The sequence below is a fragment of the Trachurus japonicus genome, chromosome 14, assembly GCF_045865225.1.
Source record: "Trachurus japonicus isolate A0001 chromosome 14, Traja_1.0".
NCBI classification, from domain to species: Eukaryota; Metazoa; Chordata; class Actinopteri; order Carangiformes; family Carangidae; genus Trachurus; species Trachurus japonicus.
The window spans coordinates 1054544-1075935 of record NC_140920.1 but is presented as its reverse complement, the minus strand read 5'-3'; the positions used below and the strand labels follow the sequence as shown (position 1 = coordinate 1075935).

Genomic DNA, 21392 nt, shown 5'->3' with positions numbered 1-21392 from the left:
GAGGGAGATGAGATAGGAGCGACGCTGCATTCCCTTCCCTTTTCCTTTTCCTTTCCTTCGCTGCTGCAGATAAAAATAAAAAGCTAAATGTTTGCGTGATGGTTTTAATTAGAATGATAACTAAACTCTGAGCTGGAAGCAGCAGGGTTTTATCAGGAGGGAAGCTGCTGCAGATGCAGAATAACATAACGTGACAACAACAAAAGAGTGATTATGTGTTTGTGTTATCACGAGCCATGTTCACTGCACACAGTAATTGTATTTTATGATTTCTGTGCCACCACCACTTCCTCCTTTTCTCTCTCTCTCTGTCTCTCTCCATCCATGGCTTATGTTTCCTGGTACCGACCAACCACACTGCAAAAATATCTTACCAAGAATATTTGTCAAAATGTAATTTCTAGTCAAGACAAATCTCTTTATACTAAAAATAAGACTCATCACATAAAAAGCAGCTTGTTTTTAGACACTTTTCAATTCTGATAGTGGAGCAAGTTTTTCTTTCTTATTACAAGCACAAAAAACTTGCTTTCACTGGCAGATTTTTCTACTGATTTCAAGTGAAAAATTTGTTTCCAACAAGTGAAAATGATCTAAAAACGATCCAATTTTTAGGTGATGAGTCTTATTTTAAGTGGAAAGAGATTAGTTTTGACTAGAAATTAGACATTTTGAAAAGAAATAAGACAAATATTCTTGGAAAGATTTTGAGTTTTTGCAGTGCAGCTACAACTCCGGATTAGAGCAGAAACTGAGCCACACTGCAAAAACTCAAATATCTTACCAAGAATATTTGTCTTATTTCTAGTCAAGATGTCATTTCTAGTCAAAACTAATCTCATTATATGTAAAATCACATAAAAAGCAGCTTGTTTTTAGACACTTTTTACTTCTTTCAAGCATATTTTTACTTGAAATAAGTAGAAAAATCTGATAGTGGAGCAAGTTTTTCTTTCTTATTACAAGCACAAAAAACTTGCTTTCACTGGCAGATTTTTCTACTTATTTCAAGTGAAAATTAGTGAGAATTATCTAAAAACAAGTTGATTTTTAGGTGATGAGTCTTATTTTAAGTGGAAAGAGTTTAGTTTTGACTAGAAATGAGACATTTTGACAAGAAATAAGACAAATATTCTTGGAAAGATTTTGGTTTGGTTTTTGCAGTGCAGCAGCAGCTCGGCTACAGCTCCAGATTAGAGCAGAACAGAAACTGAGCCACTGAGACACAATCCTGACAAACACCGGACACACGATCACATTCAGCATTCGGCCGCTGTCTGCCAGGAAACAGGCTCATGTGTGTGTGTGTGTGTGTGTGTGTGTGTGGGCCAGAGCGCTGCTATTTGCCGGTGGCGGCGGCGCTGCAGCTCTGGCAGGCCTCGCGGCCGTGGGGGAAGCAGGCCGGGCAGCGCAGGTCGCTGATGGACTCGTTGAAGCGGTTGGCCAGCATGGACAGCTTGCTGCCGTGGCACAGAGAGCACGGAGCGCAGCCCGAACCGCCACAATGCTGGCAGCTGGCGGCCCGCTGGAGGAAGAAGAAAGAAAGAAAGAAACACATTAGAGGAGGAGGAGGAGGAGGAGGAGGAGGAGGAAGAGGAGGAGGAGGAGGAGCTAGGAGGTTAGACAGAGGGTAAAGAGAGGAGGAAGAGGAGGAAACAACCTGAGACTGAGGTGATCGATCGTGCTTTTATTCTAAATGATGATTATAATAAACCATTGTTTTACATTTAAAGGGATAGTTCATTGGGCCCATTGCCATAATCCCTATAGTCATAGCAGTAGGTTCGTTACCTTTAATTGTCGGTGCAAGCTGTTTTTAGAACGGTGGAGCAGAGCTGTGAGCTGCTCAGAGCTACGCTACGGAGGCTCATTATGGGATTTCTTTGGTTTCCCTCTTCAAACTCATCAAATACACAATCCAACAACTCCACAACGCTCTGGTGGACAAGTTGTGAGCTGCACATTCACCACGCTATGAGATAATAACACAACGTTACCACACAGAGTTGTTTTAGAGGGAAATACAGAGACTGTTGATGAAAAACTGTCCCTGAAGGCAACACGCATCAGAGGTTTTGCATGAATTTCCCTCTAAAACAACTCTGTGTGGTAACGTTGTGTTATTATCTCATAGCGTGGTGAATGTGCAGCTCACAACTTGTCCACCAGAGCGTTGTGGAGTTGTTGGATTGTGTATTTGATGAGTTTGAAGAGGGAAATCAAAAATAGCTTGCACCGACAATTAAAGGTAACGAACTATCCCTTTAAAGGTAGAGTCTGGAGTTTTGTTCATTGCAGTTTATAAACAAAACATTGAAACTGGGCCCCCCCTCCTCTGGGGCTAAAGCTGTGTAGCTTCACCTGAGCTCCGTCATTGGCTGGAGAGAAAACACCGACTCGCTTGTTTCCTTTGTATAAGTCTAACGTTTATTTTCGGGCACAAAACTCCAGACTCAACCTTTAAAGTTGTTTTTTTTACTCCTTTTTTTTTTCCCCACTGCATCTGTTCAAAACCTGATTCACTTGTGACATTTAGCAGGTTTGTAAACAGTGAACATTACAACATTACAGCAGTGAAGCAGTTTAATGTCCCACCTGCTGCTAAACACTGAGCAACACAACCACATGGAGGATTCTGTCTCTTTATCGCTAATGAAACGAAGCTCGTCAGTTTCACAGCCGGCACACGGTCCTTACTGAGAAATATATCCATCTGTCTGACTATATCTATCTATCTATCTATCTATCTATCTATCTATCTATCTATCTATCTATCTATCTATCTATCTATCTATCTATCTATCTATCTATCTATCTATCTATCTACACTGCAAAAACTCAATATCTTACCAAGAACATTTGTCCTATTTCTAGTCAAAACAAATCTCATTCTACTTACAGTAAAATAAGACTCATCACATTAAAAGTAGCTTGTTTTTTAGACACTTTTTACTTCTTTCAAGCAGATTTTCACTAGAAATAATGTGATAATGGGGCAAGTTTTTCTTTCTTATTACAAGCACAAAAAAAACTTGCTTTCACTGGCAGATTTTTCTACTTATTTTAAGTGAAAATTTGTTCGAAACAAGTGAAAATGGTCTAAAAAAAAAGTTAATTTTTAGGTAATGAGTCTTATTTTAAGTGGAAAGAGATTTGACAAGAAATAAGACAAATATTCTTGGAAAGATTTGGGGTTTTGGCAGTCTATCTATCTATCTATCTATCTATCTATCTATCTATCTATCTATCTATCTATCTATCTATCTATCTATCTATCTATCCGTCTGTCCATCCATCTGTTCAAATCTCTGAATTTTCTCTGAGCTGCCAGGGTGGATTTTTTTTTTTTGGAGGTTTCATGTGTTTAAATATTAAAGAGGCACAAATCAAAGGGCGAACACCTCTGGCCCTGTCGGTGTCCCACTGATGCTCAGCTGAGTTCCAGAAGAAGAAGAAGCTCTATAAATATAAAATCTGAGGTGTAGAGGGGGGGGGAAACTTTTTAGTTCTGGTTTAGGCTATATTTTTTCTTTTTCCAAAGGTGAAACTGAAAGTAAGTGAGATGTTATTGAGTTTGGAGAACAGATGTTGTGGACGTTGCTCTGCAGACGAGTCACATGTTTACAGCTGAAACCAGAGAAAATATGAATTCATCTAAAGTTCATGTTGTAGATTAGAACCAGTTTCTAAACCAACGTCAGTTCAAACTGCAGCAGCACTTTGTCTTTGAAGACTGTAACTCAACACCAAGTTTTAATATCTGAGGAGTAAATGAGTAAATCTCATCATCTCTTTAATGAGTTTGTTAACATTCAAACACTTGGACCAAAATCTAATAACGTTTGTGTGAGTAAAGAGGCCGAGCTTAAAATAAAACCTAAATCTAAAAGAGTGAGAGCTGTAGGTTCAGTATCACGCAGCGTCAGTCAGTTTATTTTATTTTTAGTTATTTAACCTTTATTTTACCAGGCAAAACATTAAGAACAAAATGCGGTAGCGCTTTACGTAATTTACAGGCCGTTAATTATGTGATAATGTCAAGAAATAGCAAAGAAATATCGGTCTGTTGCAAAGACTTGGTGGAGAAAAATGCTGACCTTTCCTAAGAAATTCAAAGCATGAAAAGCATTTTATCTTTAGCCTTTATGAAAAACATGAGATTACTATGAAACTACCGTTATTTCTAGGCTATTTCTTTACACTATGACAATTAATTGTTATTTCTAGGCTATTTCTTTACATTAAAGACACAATTAATTGTTATTTCTAGGCTATTTCTGTACATTATGACACTATTAGTTGCTATTTCTAGACACTGGTGGCCTGTAAATTAAAGGGTTACCCAAAACTCTTATTCATAGTGTTGGCCTGGTAAGTGACTTGTAGGGAAACATGTAGTTAAAGAACATGTGTTAACAGTGTGTGTGTGTGTTGTGTGTGTGTGTGTGTGTGTGTGAGGGAATAAAAATGAAGTGCCTCAGAGTTTGGGCAGCAAATAATAAAAAAAAAAGGACAGATGATGAAAAAAAAAGTGGAATTGCCAAATAATGAAAAAAAAGCTGAGGCTGAACTTCTATTTTTTTTTCCTAGTGGCAGAGAAAATGAGAAAATAACGAGAAAAAGGTGAGAGAAGGATGAAGGGAGGGAGGAGAGGAGAGGAGAGGACAGGACAGGACAGCAGTAATCACCCCCGAGGAGGAGGAGGAGGAGGAGGAGGAGGAGGAAGAGGGAGAGATAGGTTTCCTCTCCAGCTGTTATAAGAAGCAAATGGAGTAAAAGCGTGGAGTCATCAGTTTGTGTTCACAGCTGACGGATCGCTGCAGGAGAAAACACACGGACCAATCAGGAGAAGGGAGGAGGAGGAGAAGAGAAGAGAGGAGGAGGAGATGGAGAGATGAGAAGGAAAAGATGAAGTCTGCACTGCAAAAAGTCAAAATCTTTCCAAGAATATTTGTCTTATTTCTTGTCAAAATGTCTCATTTCTAGTCAAAACTAATCTCTTTCCACTTAAAATAAGACTCATCACTTAAAAATGAACTTGTTTTTAGATCATTTTCATTTGTTTCAAACTAATTTTCACTTGAAATAAGTAGAAAAATCTGCCAGTGAAAGCAAGTTTTTTTTGTGTTTGTAATAAGGAAGAAAAACTTGCTCCACTATCAGATTTTTCTACTTATTTCAAGTGAAAAGCTGCTTTTTATGTGATTTTACATATAATGAGATTTGTTATGACTAGAAATAAGACAAATATTCTTGGTAAGATTTACTGCAAAAACTCTAAATCTTACCAAGAATATTTGTCTTATTTCTAGTCAAAATAAATCTCATTCTACTTAAAATAAGACTCATCACATTAAAAAGCAGCTTGTTTTTAGACACTTTTTACTTCTTTCAAGCAGATTTTCACTTGAAATAAGTAGAAAAATCGGATTATTTTTTTTAATTAAGTTTTTCTTTCTTATTACAAGCACAAAAAACTTGTTTTCACTGGCAGATTTTTCTACTTATTTCAAGTGAAAATTTGTTTGAAACAAATGAAAATGATCTAAAAACAAGTTGATTTTTAGGTGATGAGTCTTATTTTAAGTGGAAAGAAATTAGTTTTGACTAGAAATGAGACATTTTGACAAGAAATAAGACAAATATTCTTGGTAAGATGTAGAGTTTTTGCAGTGTGACTCTGCAGGAGGAGACGGAGCTCCGGTACCTTGGTCTCTGTGTCGCTCAGCTGCTGCTTCTCCTCCTTCTCCTTCTCCTCCTTCTCCTTCTCCTTCTCCCTCTCCCTCTCCTCCTCTGCGCCCCGTGGGGGGGGTCTGCTCCTCCTCCTGCTCCCCCTCTCTCTGCTCTTCGTGAAGCCGTCGAGGTCGAGGGTCGACCCCCCCGCGTGCAGCCGCACGGCCTCAGGTTTCCTGGGTGGAGCTCTGATGATGCGCAGGTTACTGGTGTAGATGATGATCTTCCCAAAGTCCAACACTGGAGCCTGATGGGAATATAATAAACATCATTAAAGGGATAGTTCTGGCAAATTATGGCAAAAATACACAATCCAACAACTCCACAACGCTCTGGTGGACAAGTTGTGAGCTGCACATTCACCACGCTATGAGATAATAACACAACGTTACCACACAGAGTTGTTTTAGAGGGAAATTCATGCAAAACCACTGATGCACGTTGCCTTCAGGGACAGTTTTTCATCAACAGTCTCTGTATTTCCCTCTACAACAACTCTGTGTGGTAACGTTGTGTTATTATCTCATAGCGTGGTGAATGTGCAGCTCACAACTTGTCCACCAGAGCGTTGTGGAGTTGTTGGATTGTGTATTTGATGAGTTTGATGATGAGGGAAACCAAGAAATCCAATAATGAGCCTCCGTAGCGTAGCTCTGAGCAGCTCACGGCTCTGCTCTGCTGGATTATGGCAATGGGTCAATTTGCCAAAATGTTGAACTATCCCTTTAACATCTAGAAGTAAGTAAGTAAGAATGAATGAACCAGGCTCCTACATTTCCCTGAGTTCAACTGTAAATGCTGCGGTTGGATGTGTGGGTGAGAGGAGGACTGGATAGAAACATGATGCTGAGTTTCAGTCTCTAGTTTTATCACAGAGAGTTTAAAGTGTTTAATATTGATGATCAATTATATTTATTATAGTTTATGTCCTTATGAAAGTCTCAACACAACAACAACAACGACCTCGAGGCTCAGCTGCTGCTGCTCAGTCACACATGAGAATAAACACAGGATCAAGGTCATTTTATTGCTTCGTATCTTATTAGTTTAGTGTTTTGTTTTTCATTTCTGTTTTCTGCTGTAGCTAATACTGGAAATATCTTATCTTATCTCTCATCTCATCTCATTTCATCTTATCTTATCTCACACTTTGAGTCATTTGGCGTTGAATGAATCAGGAAAAATAATTACATTTAATATCGTTACATCATAATGTTTAATATTGCCTATTTTAATGCTTAATTGTTTTAGTGGGGTTTTTTTTAGCATTCACTGTTTAACTGTTTCTAAGTCTAAGTCTTCTGCATTGATTTTTCTTATTGCTCCCTGTTCAGTGTCTTTGAGTTCCTTGAAAAGCGCTTTAAAACAATATGTACTGTTATTATGTATTATTATATAGGCTACCGTATATGTGCAGAGCCGTATTGTTGTGATTATTTGGGTTGTTTTATTCGCTTGATCTCTTTAAAATGATCTGAATTCCTGGAGTCTGTCTTTATAAAACAGAGAAATACGAAGTCCAACAGGACCATGTCCAGTATGTAGAGTAGACTCTCTCCTCTCAGTGAACACTGTAACAAGATAAACTGATGAACCGGATGAATCTCGGCCCTCGGTCGCTGTGCTAAAGTGTTTCTGTGTTTCAGTAAAACCTCCTTCTCTCTGTTTGTTGCTGTATTTTTTCTTCCACTTTAATTATGGTACAGCTGATACTTTAATTACCCTGTGATTGTTGTTTTCTATTTCCACCCTCAGCTGCTTGTTCTGTTTCCTCAAGATGTATGAGGTCGTTATTAAACGGCTGGATAATAGTTTTTGTGTTTATTTGGCTTTTTCTTGTTGCTGTTAGTCTTTGAGGAGCTGCTGCTCTTTCTTTCTATAGAATATAGAGAAGACAACGACCACACCATCATCATCATCATTCAGCACTCAGAGGAGTCCAATCATGAGTTTCTCCTCTATAGGAGAAAAACATTCTCATCGATCAATACAGTATACACAATATTTCCTCAGTTAAAGGGATAGTTCACCCAAAATTCTAATTTCTCCGTGCAGCACTGCATGTCCATATGACGGTTGAGAACGGAGCTCACTTTTCTTCATCCAAAAAGACACACCAAAAAACATCCAAATACCTCCATGCTGCTCGTCTGTAATGTCCCTCTGTATTGAAGCCCCAACATGAGAAATTGTTCCGAAAAAAATTAAAGAAGTCTATATTTCAAGCTTGTTTTGTAGTGGAAGCTCCCAGCGTTGCTCTGCCGGAATCTCGCGTGATTTGCGGAGCGGTGAACTGGGCGTCAATGCAAATCACGCAAGATTTGGACGGACCAGGAAGAGCAGTGAACTGAGACACTGGGAGCTTCCGCTACAAAACAAGCCTAAAACATAGACTTATTTAATTTTTTTCTTTTTGTCTTTTTGGACGAAGAAAAGTGAGCTCCGTTCTCAACCGTCATATGGACATGCACTGCTGCACGGAGCCCCGCTGTAACTCAGAGAAGCCACGGAGGACTCTGAAACTTCTCCCAGCTCTTAGTCCACTGCAAAAACCCCAAATCTTTCCGAGAATATTTGTCTTATTTCTTGTCAAAATGTCTAATTTCTAGTCAATACTAACCTCTTTCCACTTAAAATAAGACTCATCGCCTAAAAATGAACTTGTTTTTAGATCATTTTCACTTGTTTCAAACTATTTTTCACTTGAAATAAGTAGAAAAATCTGCCAGTGAAAACAAGTTTTTTGTGTTTGTAATAAGAAAGAAAAACTTGCTCCACTATCAGATTTTTCTGCTTATTTCAAGTAAAAATAGACTTGAAATAAGTAAAAAGTGTCTAAAAACAAGCTGCTTTTGATTTGATGAGTCTTATTTTAAGTAGAATGAGATTTGTTTTGACTAGAAATAAGACAAATGTTCTTGGTAAGGGTTTGAGTTTTTGCAGTGTCCACATGAGGGTGAGTAGATAATGAGTGAAATTTGAATTTTGGGTGAACTATCCCTTTAAACTGTGATGTCCACTTAGAATCAATGAAGGTAAAGATCAGGTCGATGATGTTTCCCTCTGTTGAACAGTCAGTAATCTGCTGCAGGAAGTTTCCTCTGAGCGTTTGACTTTGAGTGTGGTGTTGATGTTGTGTGATTCTGTGTTTGTGTGAGTGTTGAGTCTGTGCAGAGGAAACCAGACAAACTGCCTCTCCGTCCTCTAAACACAAGGACGGAGGAGGACTGTGATGAATTAAAGGGGAAATATAACAGATGCAGATTCAGAATAAAGCGTCTCAACGTCCCATCGAGCTCCTGTGGTCTGAATAAAAATGCAGAGCAGGTTCAACTGGTTGTGATTTATATCAAGGTGGCAAGAGGAGAAAAGATCTGAGCGACTGGGAAAGAAGAGAGTTCATGTCGGGGTCGGAGAAACAGAGACATTTAGATCTGAAGACGTTCGTAAACAAGGTGAGATGACGACGGTGATGATCGTGCATCAGTGTGATGTGATGATGAGAGGAGCAGACGACGTGATCAGACTGGATCAGCTCTTAGTTATAAACTGAAAGATTAGGCTGTGTCCTAACCCCCCCTACTCTCCATCTAGTGACCAGGCCATGTTGTAGTGGTGTCTGAATGTTTAGTGATTATTAATGTAATGTTCACTATATAGTGACTGAATCTATCCCACAATTCACCGCCAAATGTAGTGAACATCCGATGGTCACTAACCGGAGCAAGATATCCCATCATGCATTGCGGTCACGGATGGCCGTTACCACAGCGACCCAGAGCGACCGGTGTAGCTACCAAATAAATGCAGTAGTGACCGGTGTGGCTACCAAATAAATGCAGTAGTGACCGGTGTGGCTACCAAATAAATGCAGTAGTGAACTGTCTGAATCTGTATTATTATCTATTGTACTGTAAACTGAATGCTGCTATTTTACAACATGCTTTTGTTTTTATTTATTGTATTTTTTGTACCAGGGAACATCTATGTATGGGACAGCGGATGGAAATGTGGCTACAATCCGGCTTGTTTACGATTTTGTTTCGTTCATGAACTTGCACTGTCCCACTTTAAAGGGACAACGAGGAGTTGTAGGTGTAGCTACCAAATAAATGCAGTAGTGACCGGTGTAGCTACCAAATAAATGCAGTAGTGACCGGTGTAGCTACCAAATAAATGCAGTAGTGAAAATGCAGTAGTGACCGGTGTAGCTACCAAATAAATGCAGTAGTGAAAATGCAGTAGTGACCGGTGTAGCTACCAAATAAATGAAGTAGTGCAGCAGCCTCAATAAATGTGTCCAGCTGCCAGAGTTGTCCGGTCGCGGCTTCTAACAAGAGTTATAAACTGACCACAGACTCTGGATAGCGAGGCTAATTTCTGTTAGCCCATCTATAGTGTTTTACATTATACGTTAGCATTAAGCTAGCGGACTTCATGCTTAGTTGTGACACGTTGTTGCGAACGTTGTTTCAAACTATGTGGGTTTGATTGAACATCTTTGGTGCTTAAATATATATATTACCGCTTAATATATTGCTTTACTCCTCTTTTTATGTTGGTACACCCGTAGGTCTATGCTACACCGGCCGTTACCATGGTTGTATCCATGGAGCGGTGGATAAGGTTATTTCTCATCTACCATGTTACCATGTGTATATCTGTGTACAGGGCGCGTTACGTTTGTGTGGCGGTGTCGCCATGGAGACGAGAGCTGGGACACCGGGTCGGAGGCTCTGATCTTACAAGGTTGGTTTTCAGCCAAGAGACGCTCCATTCTCCCTGGAACTAGTTACAACTCATTGATTTCAACGGTTCTCAAAGTGAGGTCCGGGGACCCCCAGGGGTCCTTGAGAGGGTTCAAGGGGGTCCGCAACATTTTCTTGAAATCTTAGCACTTTTTTCTAGAATTTTGTAACTTTTTTCCCAGAATTTTTTATTTAACTTTTGAGAAATTTGACCACTTTTTTTTTTTTTTTTAGAATTTTTTGAAAAAAACAATTTTTTGGGAGGGAAATTTTTATCACGTTTTTCAAAAAAAGTCTTTAATCCACTTCTTTCTCTTCAAGCCAATGGCCCTAATTTGAACGTATAGCTACATAAAAGTAATGTTCTTCAGAAGTCATGAATGAATGAAACCCGGTGAGTTTGAGGAGCTTGACTCACGTCGGCCTCTCCCTCTGCGTCTCCGGTCTGACCTGCAGGCGGCTTGTAGCTGCCCATCCCTCTGTACACGTTGATCCTCTGGGCAATCAGCCCCGCTGGAGGGAACACATCTGGAAATACACACAGTACACACAGTACACACAGTAAAACACGTGCTCAGACCAGAGACAAGTGGACATGAACCAGGTGATTATGTAATGATTGTGACCGGCCTATTCACACAGTTTTTCTTTGGAAAGAGCCTGGCTGCCTCTTATTTCCTGTCTGAGCTCAAATGTACTATATCAAAATAAGATCAGATGTAGGTCTGATTCTCTGCAGAAAAGAAAATACAGTATCTCCCCTAAATGTTGAACTATTTCATTTTAGTGCAAACTACAGTATTATATAATACATCATGTTTTGAATAAGCGGTGCATTCTCACTACAGCAACAACATTAGAGTACAATAGAGTGCAACATCTACTGTAGAGATATGAGCTCACACTTTGACCCAGTTTATTTTCAGAGGCTCGTTCTCTCTGTTTCTACTGTCGAGCTGCAAACACACAGACGTGTTGTGACTCAGTGTTCAACTTCTCCTGCAGCACACTCTCACATATTAATATATTATAGTACTTATATTTATGCAACACTATGTGCTATTTTCATTTCAAATCTACAGTATATATATATGTGTCTTATATTCCTATATCTTAGACTGTCTTTTTATTTTATTATTTCCTAGGGTTACCTTATATTACCTTATCTTATCTTATCTTATCTTATTTACCTTATCTTATCTAATCTTACCTTATCTTATTTTACCTTATCTTATCTTATCTTATCTTATCTTATCTTATTTACCTTATCTTATCTAATCTTACCTTATCTTATTTTACCTTATCTTATCTTATCTTATCTTATCTTATCTTACCTTACCTTACCTTACTTTACCTTATCTTATCTCTTATTTTATCTTATTTTACCTTATCTTATCTTATCTTACCTTACCTTACTTTACCTTATCTTATCTTATCTTATCTCTTATTTTATCTTATTTTACTTTATCTTATCTTACCTTACCTTACCTTACCTTACCTTACTTTACCTTATCTTATCTTATCTTACCTTACCTTACTTTACCTTATCTTATCTTATCTTATCTTATCTCTTATTTTATCTTATTTTACCTTATCTTATCTTATCTCTTATTTTATCTTATTTTACCTTATCTTATCTTATCTTACCTTACCTTACCTTACCTTACCTTACCTTACCTTACCTTACCTTACCTTACCTTACCTTACCTTACCTTACTTTACCTTATCTTATCTTATCTTATCTTATCTCTTATTTTATCTTATTTTACCTTATCTTATCTTATCTTATCTTATCTTATCTTATCTTATCTTATCTTCTTCTTCAGTTAAAAATGACAGAACTCACAGAAAATGTCGCTATTACAGTTGATTAGCCTGTGATGGTGCAGATCAGTCGACCACTGATTCATCATCATCACAGATATTTCCAGTGACACTTGGTGCTGAAGATGTTTGAGAGCTCAGTGGATGAACACGTGAATACAAACTCCCACTGAGCAGCAGCAGCAGCATCACTTAGTGCAGACTCATTACAATCAAAGCAGCAACATGCAAACACGGACCGATCATTTCATTTCATTTCATCTCATGCAGATGTGACTCCACGCTGAAGACTGGAGCACCACACACACGCACAGATGAAATATTCACACGGTGCTGCTCTCAGATTCCACTCAGACCTCGCTGCATCGTGCATAGAAAGTAAGACAGCGTGCAGGAGAACACTGCAAAAACTCAGATATCTTACCAAGAATATCTGTCTTATTTCTAGTCAAAACAAATCTAATTATACTTAAAACAAGACTCATCACATTAAAAAGTAGGTTGTTTTTGACACTTTTTACTTCTTTCAAGCAGATTTTCACTTGAAATAAATCTGATAGTGGATCAAGCCTGTGCATATTCTCATTTGTCCAGGTCATAGTATCTCAAAGGAGGTTAAATCGAAAGCAACTGGCCTTAGTTATTTGTCGTCACAAATAACTAAGTCAAGTTGCTTTCGATTTAACCTCCTTTGAGATAGTGGATCAAGTTTTTCTTTCTTATTACGAGCACAAAAAACGTTGCTTTCACTGGCAGATTTTTCTACTTATTTCAAGTGAAAATTAGTTTGAAACAAGTGAAAATGATCTAAAAACAAGTTCATTTTTAGGTGATGAGTCTTATTTTAAGTGGAAAGAGATTAGTTTTGACTAGAAATGAGACATTTTGACAAGAAATAAGACAAATATCCTTGGAAATATTTTGAGTTTTTGCAGTGGAGAAGAGTATAGCAGGTAAAAAAACAAAAAACCAAGACCAAACGCACCCTGCTGGTCCCCGGGTGGAGCTTCCTGGAAGCCACAGAGCTGCTCCACCTCCAGGTGGCTGGGTGGGATCTTACGGTGGACGAAGCTGTGCGGATACTTCTCCTCCGGACTGTCCAGCTCCTGGCCGTCCTCGTACACGTGCTTCAGCACCCGGCCGCTGTAGGACGACGCCAGCTTGAACCGCACCTGATGTAGGACAGGTGAGAGGAAGAGGAGGAGGAGGAAGAGGAAGAGGAGGAGGAGGAGGAGGAGAAGCTCTGACATGTTCACTGCTGTAGTAGAAAGTAAAAGTACTCAACTGTCAACTCAATTTTATTTATATAGCACTTTAAAAGAATAGTTCAACATTTAGTCAAATTGGCCCATCACCATAATCCCTATAGTCATAGTCAGTAGGTTCGTTACCTTTAATTGTCGGTGCAAGCTGTTTTTAGAACGGTGGAGCAGAGCCGTGAGCTGCTCAGAGCTACGCTACGGAGGCTCATTATGGGATTTCTTGGTTTCCCTCATCAAACTCATCAAATACACAATCCAACAACTCCACAACGCTCTGGTGGACAAGTTGTGAGCTGCACATTCACCACGCTATGAGATAATAACACAACGTTACCACACAGAGTTGTTTTAGAGGGAAATTCAACCAAAACCACTGATGCACGTTGCCTTCAGGGACAGTTTTTCATCATCAGTCTCTATATTTCCCTCTAAAACAACTCTGTGTGGTAACGTTGTGTTATTATCTCACGTATCTTACGTATCTCACCCGGCCGGAGTTGTTGGATTGTGTATTTGATGAGTTTGATGAGGGAAACCAAGAAATCCCATAATGAGCCTCCGTAGCGTAGCTCTGAGCAGCTCACGGCTCTGCTCCGCCGTTCTAAAAATAGCTTGCACCGACATTTAAAGGTAACGAACCTACTGCTATAATGACTATAGGGATTATGGCAATGGGCCAGTTTGACAAAATGTTGAACTATCCCTTTAAAACAACCATAGTTTAAGACAAAGTGCTGAACATAGAGCCATAAAACAATTAAAGGCAATAAAATAAATAAAACAGACAGTAGAATAGTTGTTTCGTTGTTTTTAAAAACAAAAACATAAAAGTAATAGTTTAAATCACTTCTTAAAACCCACTTTCACGTGATGACATCCTCTTCTTTCATCATCATCATCATCTATTTTATCTCACAGTTTTACTCGGATGCTCTTTGTTTCTAGCCTGGCTCTCGCCAGACCCTTGTAGTTCCGCAAAGCTACGCCAGAGGCGCTACGCTCAGCTTCGCACAAGGGTCTGGACTCGAGGCCAATGCAAACTTCTTCCCCGGAGCAAAAAATAATGAACCAATCAGGATCGCCGGGCGGGACTTTCTGAGGTGTGACGTAGCGCTGAAGCGACTGTTTGAGTCAAACAACAATGGCGGCTCGCAGTGAGTGGCTGAAGTAGCACGTCAACAAGATAACGGACAAGTGGTTTATCCAATCACATACAAGATTTTTTTACAAGCCCCCGCCTTCTGAAATGAATCGCCTATGGAGCAGTCCCAGACCCTTGTGTGGAGCTCAGCGTAGCTTTGTGGAACTACAAGGGTCTGGCGAGAGTCAGGCTACTTTGTTTCACTTTACACCTTCTTCTGTTTTAACTCTTTCATCCCAAACCTTCTTATCTTATTGTATCTCATTATATACATATTTTATTTTTTTATTATTATTTTTAACTGCATCCTGCATTTTAAAGGGACAACGAGGAGTTTCTATGTAAGGGATAATGTATAGTTCGGAGGTTGTTATGGAGAAATAAACCCCGACAGGTTGTATGGAACCCCGACGCGAAGCGGAGGGGTTCCATACAACCTGAAGGGGTTTATTTCTCCATAACAACCGACTAACTATACATTATCCCGCTTAGAACACGGCCTACAACTAAATCATTCAATAATGTAACACAGAATAATGATTAAAAGATATTTTATTCATGTAAAATTAGCCTGTTCTACATTAAAAAAAAGTGCTTTGAGACGCTCAGAACTTGCGGCTGCAGCTGCCGTATCCATGGCAACATCCCCCCCTAATGATAGTTGATGTTGAATTGCACATTTCCATTGATTGTAAAATTAGATAGAGAGAATGGCAGTTCTTTCGGGATGTTGATGTTGACTGTTTTCTCTTTCTCTTCTTCCGTCAAGTTTCTGCCTTGCTCTGTATCTGGAAACACAATTGTTACAAATGTTACAACTGGCAACGTTATTATAGGCTACTGTTATGTGGCGGAGAAGAGGCTCTCACCGAGAGGCTCTCCGCCGTTGTCTCGATTCGGCAGCGGGATCTGGTTCAATGCTTGCCTGTCTGTCATGGTTGGAAAGAAATGTTACACATTGTTTCAAATGTTACAACCGATAACAATGTTACTATTAAACTCCTGGCGCAGTGTAATGAAGGAGGCGCTCACCAGATGAACTGCGGCTGTTGTCTGGAGCGGCGGACAGGATTTTGCTCCACTTCTCCCGGTCCGTGATGCTGGGAGACCAGTAGCTGCGTAGGCTGCTCTCACATCTGTGGCCAGTGACTGACATTATCTCCCTGGTCTCCAGACCAGCCCGGGAGAGCAGCTGCACAGCTGTGCTCCTCAGGCTGTGATTGGTGTATCTGCGAGAGAGCCCGGCGGCCTGGCTGATGGTAGGAAGCATTTGCCCGAGCCAATTATGGCCCATGGGCTCCCGGGAGTACCACACCGCCTCTCTGTTAAGGAGTGCCTGATCTTTTTTTAGAGGATGGAGGTAAAATGTCTTGGCGTCAGGGGGGCAAAGAGATAAATATTTTTTTAAACAAGTAACGGGGCAATTTGTGTTTTGTGGCTCTGCGAAAATGCATCCCCTGTAATTTTCTTTACAGGGGTCTCGGGCGTCCTTGTGGTTTTTTGTTTCTTGGTTAAAGGCAAGTGTAACATATTCGATTCCGTTTTCATCCCTTTTAAATTCAAATGCATCCCTTTTTAGATCCCGGTTCCCCTCTCTGCCACGTCTCGCCAGATGCAATTGGACTTCAAACCAAACTTTTTTCACCAGTCCGCTCGCTGTGTGTGGTGACAGCGCCTCTGATGCTCGGATGAGCTGCAGGTCTGTGGCTGAGATGGGGGGGTGATGCTGGCTCACATCTTGCCCGGTTTTGCGGAGAGTTTTGATGACAGATTTGAACACCCCGTTGCTGGATGTGAAGGAGGAACTTTTCATGATGTCAAACTTGGGAAAGTGACGGGATATCCCAGACCGGAGAGCGATGTAACTGGATACAGAATATTGTTTGCCGGTGGCATTTTGTACCGATGCATAAAATGAACGCAGTACCTGATTTAAGCTCTGGGCATCATAGCTGTCAAAATCTCTTGCCATTTTCTTCTCCTCTAACCAGTCTCTCAACACGTTCATGGCCCATGCTGTGTTCTTCTTAGTGTTTGTTTCGTGTCTGTCCTCTTCAATTTGGTCGATCTGTCTCTCTTCCAGTTGTTTGTGCCTTTTCGCCTGTCTTGCCTTCTTTATGCTGTTTTGTTTTGTTTTCTTCTTCTTTGCTGGGGACATGTCATTCTTCAGCCATGTATTCAGTGTTTTGTCTTCTCCAAATATATTAAATGTTATAGGCATATCAGAAAAAAAGTCCATTTTTGTCACTGTTTGGATTCACCGATAGATAAATGATGCTCCTCCGGTCGGCCGTTGCTAGGGAGTCCCTAGCAACGGTCCGCTCAGCGGTGGTCTATCGAGAAATAAACACCGCAGAATATTGGTGATTGACCAATCAGAATCGAGTATTCAAGAGAGCCGTGTTCTAATTGGTTATAAAAAAGTCTCACGTTAATGTGGATGAATCTACGCTACCCACACTTGATAATGGGCCCATTTTCGATAAATATATCGTTCTGTCTCTATCGTTATTTGTTATTATTAGTGGTGGCGGAGATGCTGGGCGAGCCGACCAGCGTTTCCTTTGTGGCGAGTCATGAGAATAACGCTGCAGAATCTCCATTTATGGTGGGAACTACGACGGTATGTGAACCTCTTTGAACCTCTGACTTTAATTCTTGATGAGTGAAAACATGAGTCCGTCTTGCGCCGGTCAAAGAAATGTACGGTGTGCGCGGAGGCTCATAAATGTAGTGTGAAAACGCTTTGCTTTTCCAAAACTCCTCGTTGTCCCTTTAAATTGAGTCTCTCTTGTTCTTAGTCTCAGTGTGTTGTTATGTTCTCGTATCCCCTGTGTTTCAGTCCAACTTTTCTGGTTTTATGGCATTTGTGACTTTTCTCTTTAATGTTGTTTTGTGAAGCACCTTTGTTTCTCCTCAGTGGATGTGAGGGTCTAAGGGCAGAGGATGTTGTTATGATGGGATGTAAAGCCCTTTGAGACAAACTGGTGGTAAAAACGGGCTATACAAATAAAATTGCCTTGCCTTGTAAACTTGTGTTTTTAAAGGTGCTATATAAATAAAGTTATTATTAGTATTACTGTAGGACTCATTAGCACAGAGTCTTGGCACGGAGGAAGGAGTAAAATAAATGCTGTTTGATCAGACACACACACACACACACACACTAACACACACACATCCTGTCTCTGTTTACACTACTCTTATGAAGCTCATCTGTCACTGAAACAGTCGCATTAAACACAGTTTAAACAGAAGTCTTGGTAACGGAGAGACGACCTCGATACGTCTTTGACTCAAAATACTTCAAACAGAGACAGAGAGAGTGTGTGTGTGTGTGTGTGTGTATCTGTGTGTGTGTGTGTGTGTGTGTGTGTGCTCCTATAAATAACTCACCTTCCTTTGCTTGGTGCCTTCATAGCGCTGGTTCAGTTTCCTCTGCAGCTCCTCCATGGCGACGACGGCGGCTGAACAAACGAAGACGAAGCCGAGCGAGAGCCTCAGAGCTGCTGAGAGCTTCCTCACATCAGCTGGACATGGATGGATGGATGGATGGATGGATGGATGGATGGATGGATGGATGAGTAGATGGATGAGTAGATGGATGGATGGTGGAGCTCCTCACCAGTCTGCCTGCACCTGCTGTTTTGAGGGGACTGCACCTTTTCCTCTCTTCCCTGACTGTGCTCTCTGCAGGTGCTGAATTATTCACGGGCAGATCGAGTTTACAACGGGACGGTTGGTTGGTGGAGAAACTAGAAGCTCCGACCGACCGGCATCAAATAATTATGATCAACCAGCACCAGAATAGAAGCAGGTTGGAGCTCTGAGTGTGAGTGTAAGTGTGTGTGAGTGTGTGTGTGTGTGTGTGTGTGTGTGTGTGTGTGTGTGTGTGTGAGGGATAGAGAGAGAGAGGGAGAGTGTGGGAGTTGTGTGGAGTGTTTGTGCGACCGCCTGTCGTTGGACTGAAGCCGAGAGCTGAGGAGAAGAAGTGAACGTGATGTTTGGTTGTTGTGTCGGTGTCGTAGTGAAACGACCGTTGACCTCAGAGCGGCTCAGTCACCAGCAGGATGAGACACGCTGCAGAAACTCAACGTCTCACCAAGAACATTTGTCTTATTTCTAGTCAAAACTAATCTCATTATACCTATACCTAAAATCACATTAAAGTAGCTTGTTTTTAGACACTTTTTACTTCTTTCAAGCAGATTTTCACTTGAAATAAGTAGAAAAATCTGATAGTGGAGCAAGTTTTTCTTTCTTATTACAAACACAAAAAACCTGCTTTCACTGGCAGATTTTTCTACTTATTTCAAGTGAAAATTAGTTTGAAACAAATGAAAATTATCTGAAAACAAGTTAATTTTTAGGTGATGAGTCTTATTTTAAGTGGAAAGAGTTTAGTTTTGACTAGAAATGAGACATTTTGACAAGAAATAAGACAAATATTCTTGGAAATATTTTGAGTTTTTGCAGTGTGTCTAACCTGGAGAGACTCTTATATCACTACTTGAATAGATCATTTTCTTTCCTGTTGCAATCTTGCATGGGCAAGCACTTAAAGAACAAACCTCAAACACCTTTGTTACTTTACAGAAACGATTTGTTAGACTGGTTAAATACTCGTACATACAATACAAATGTGTATCAGATCTGCTTATTTGTGTTCCAGCAAAGAATGAATGTTTTACCTTCTTTAGTTTCTGTCCTATCTTTGTCTCTAACAACCAAGTCCACAGCTAAAACTCCTCTAATCTCCACACGACCTTCTTTAGAACCGCTCTTCGGCAATTTGCAATATGCTATCAAGGTCCACGTCTCTGGAATCAGCTGCTGACTATCTGAAAAAAATCTATTTAACATCATTTAAAGGTATTCAGAAAAGAAAAACTAATTTGAGCCCACTCGATAACGACCAATCAAACTTGTTTTCCTTACTCGGGTAAACTCGTGCAGCAGCGTGTTGAAACTTGGCGCGACAAACAGGACAAACGGCCATTTCTGAACACCTTTAAAAAAAACTCTCAAAAGCTACTTCATCAGCTAAACTATGTGCTATCAAATATAATAATTAATCTATAGTTGTGTTGTTCATTTATTGTCTTGTTATTTCATTTATGCATTTACTGTATCTTCATTGTTTTACATTATTCAGTCATGTATGTGTTTTTCTTTTCCTTCTTACATTCACTGTATAATCACACGGTTTCCTATTCATTCTTATTATTTAATTGTTTCTTATATTAACCCCTCTCAGGTTTCATACGTCTCCTTCACACGTCCCAATCATAGAAATTGTTTCTATCATTTTATGTTTGTGCAAAAATAAATCAATAAAAATGACTAAAGACAAGGTTTTCACACAGCAGCAGATAAAACAGACTCATATCAACGCTGCTGCTGCTGCTGCTGCTGCTGCTTCTTCAAGTTTCCTGAGTCCACACTCTGACCTGAAGTGAACCATGTCTCTGTTCAATTATTCAGCTGAGAACATAGAATAGATGGGATTCATTTTATCGACTTTAAAGGAAAAAAAAACATTTGCAGCGAATTATTTAGACATAAATAAATAAAACCTGTCCTGAATACAGATGAGATGAGCTCAGTTTAACTATGAGTCTGCTCACCTCCACCTCCTCCTTACAGACAGGTTTGTGTTTCACCGTCAGTCACCGGATTCTTTGCATTAAACACTCTGATATTAAAGGACCATAGTTCACGTTTCTCAGGTTCCACAGCTTCATCTCCATTTCAGCTGATCATAGACCAGCTGACGATGATCTTCATCCTCTCCAGGTCTGGTGTCTCCTCCTCTGTGTCTCTAACCCTCCTCTCCTCCTCTGTGTCTCTAACCCTCCTCTCCTCCTCTGTGTCTCTAACCCTCCTCTCCTCCATGTGCATCATCTGTTTCCAACAACGAAGCCGGTGAGAAATCAATCCATGGAGCGGTGGATAAGGTTATTTATCATCTACCATGTTACCATGGTGATATCTGTGTAGTCTTATCTGTCATCACAACATCTACAACATTTTCACAAATTCACACCATTGGTCCTAATTTGAACGTATAGCTATATAAAAGTAATGTTCTTCAGTCTCAGAACAAATATTTGTGTATTTCTAGAACTAGGCAAGGCAAGGCAATTTTATTTGTATAGCCCATTTTTACCACCAGTTTGTCTCAAAGGGCTTTACATCCCATCATAACAACATCCTCTGTCCTTAGACCCTCACATCCACTGAGGAAAAACTCCATGGAAAACCCTTTTAACTCATTGAGTGCCGCGCTCCTTTCCAAAGTTTTAGTCAAGTGTACCGGCAAATTAGACCATATTTGACTTTTTATTTTAGAGCCATAGTGTATTCTATATTATTGCCACCAACACATACTGTGGCTCATTTGAAAGGTTTAACTTTATCCTTCAAATGGCCACAAACCGTTTGTTTCTACGTGCCTCCGTTCCTGAGAAAAGTCAAGCTAAACATGGCTGGGTTTCACCAAAATCCCTCCTTTTTTTCTAGAAAAGGAGATAGAGCGTCTTTTATGAAAGGTGCGCTGTTTGTGTCTGTCGCTCTTCTGACACTCGCATTTCTGGATCAAAGGGCTCGTATAAGATAAATATACACAACAATTGTTGTTCTATTCACAAAACCACCATCGGGGGCGGGGGGGGCGCCACTAAA

At 40.0% G+C, this 21392-nt stretch overlaps 1 protein-coding gene across 1 annotated transcript; it reads right to left on the bottom strand.

The window, feature by feature from the left end:
• Positions 1–1178: 1178 nt before the first annotated feature.
• grxcr2 (glutaredoxin and cysteine rich domain containing 2) lies at positions 1179–18311 on the bottom strand. The gene is made up of 6 exons (XM_085796761.1): positions 18105–18311; positions 13291–13477; positions 10900–11009; positions 5733–5980; positions 1824–1845; positions 1179–1525 (listed from the first exon to the last, which is right to left on the bottom strand). The coding sequence occupies exons 1-6, from the start codon at positions 18159–18161 to the stop codon at positions 1340–1342; spliced, it is 810 nt and encodes a 269-aa protein (XP_085652887.1). The 5' UTR covers positions 18162–18311; the 3' UTR covers positions 1179–1339.
• Positions 18312–21392: the final 3081 nt, after the last annotated feature.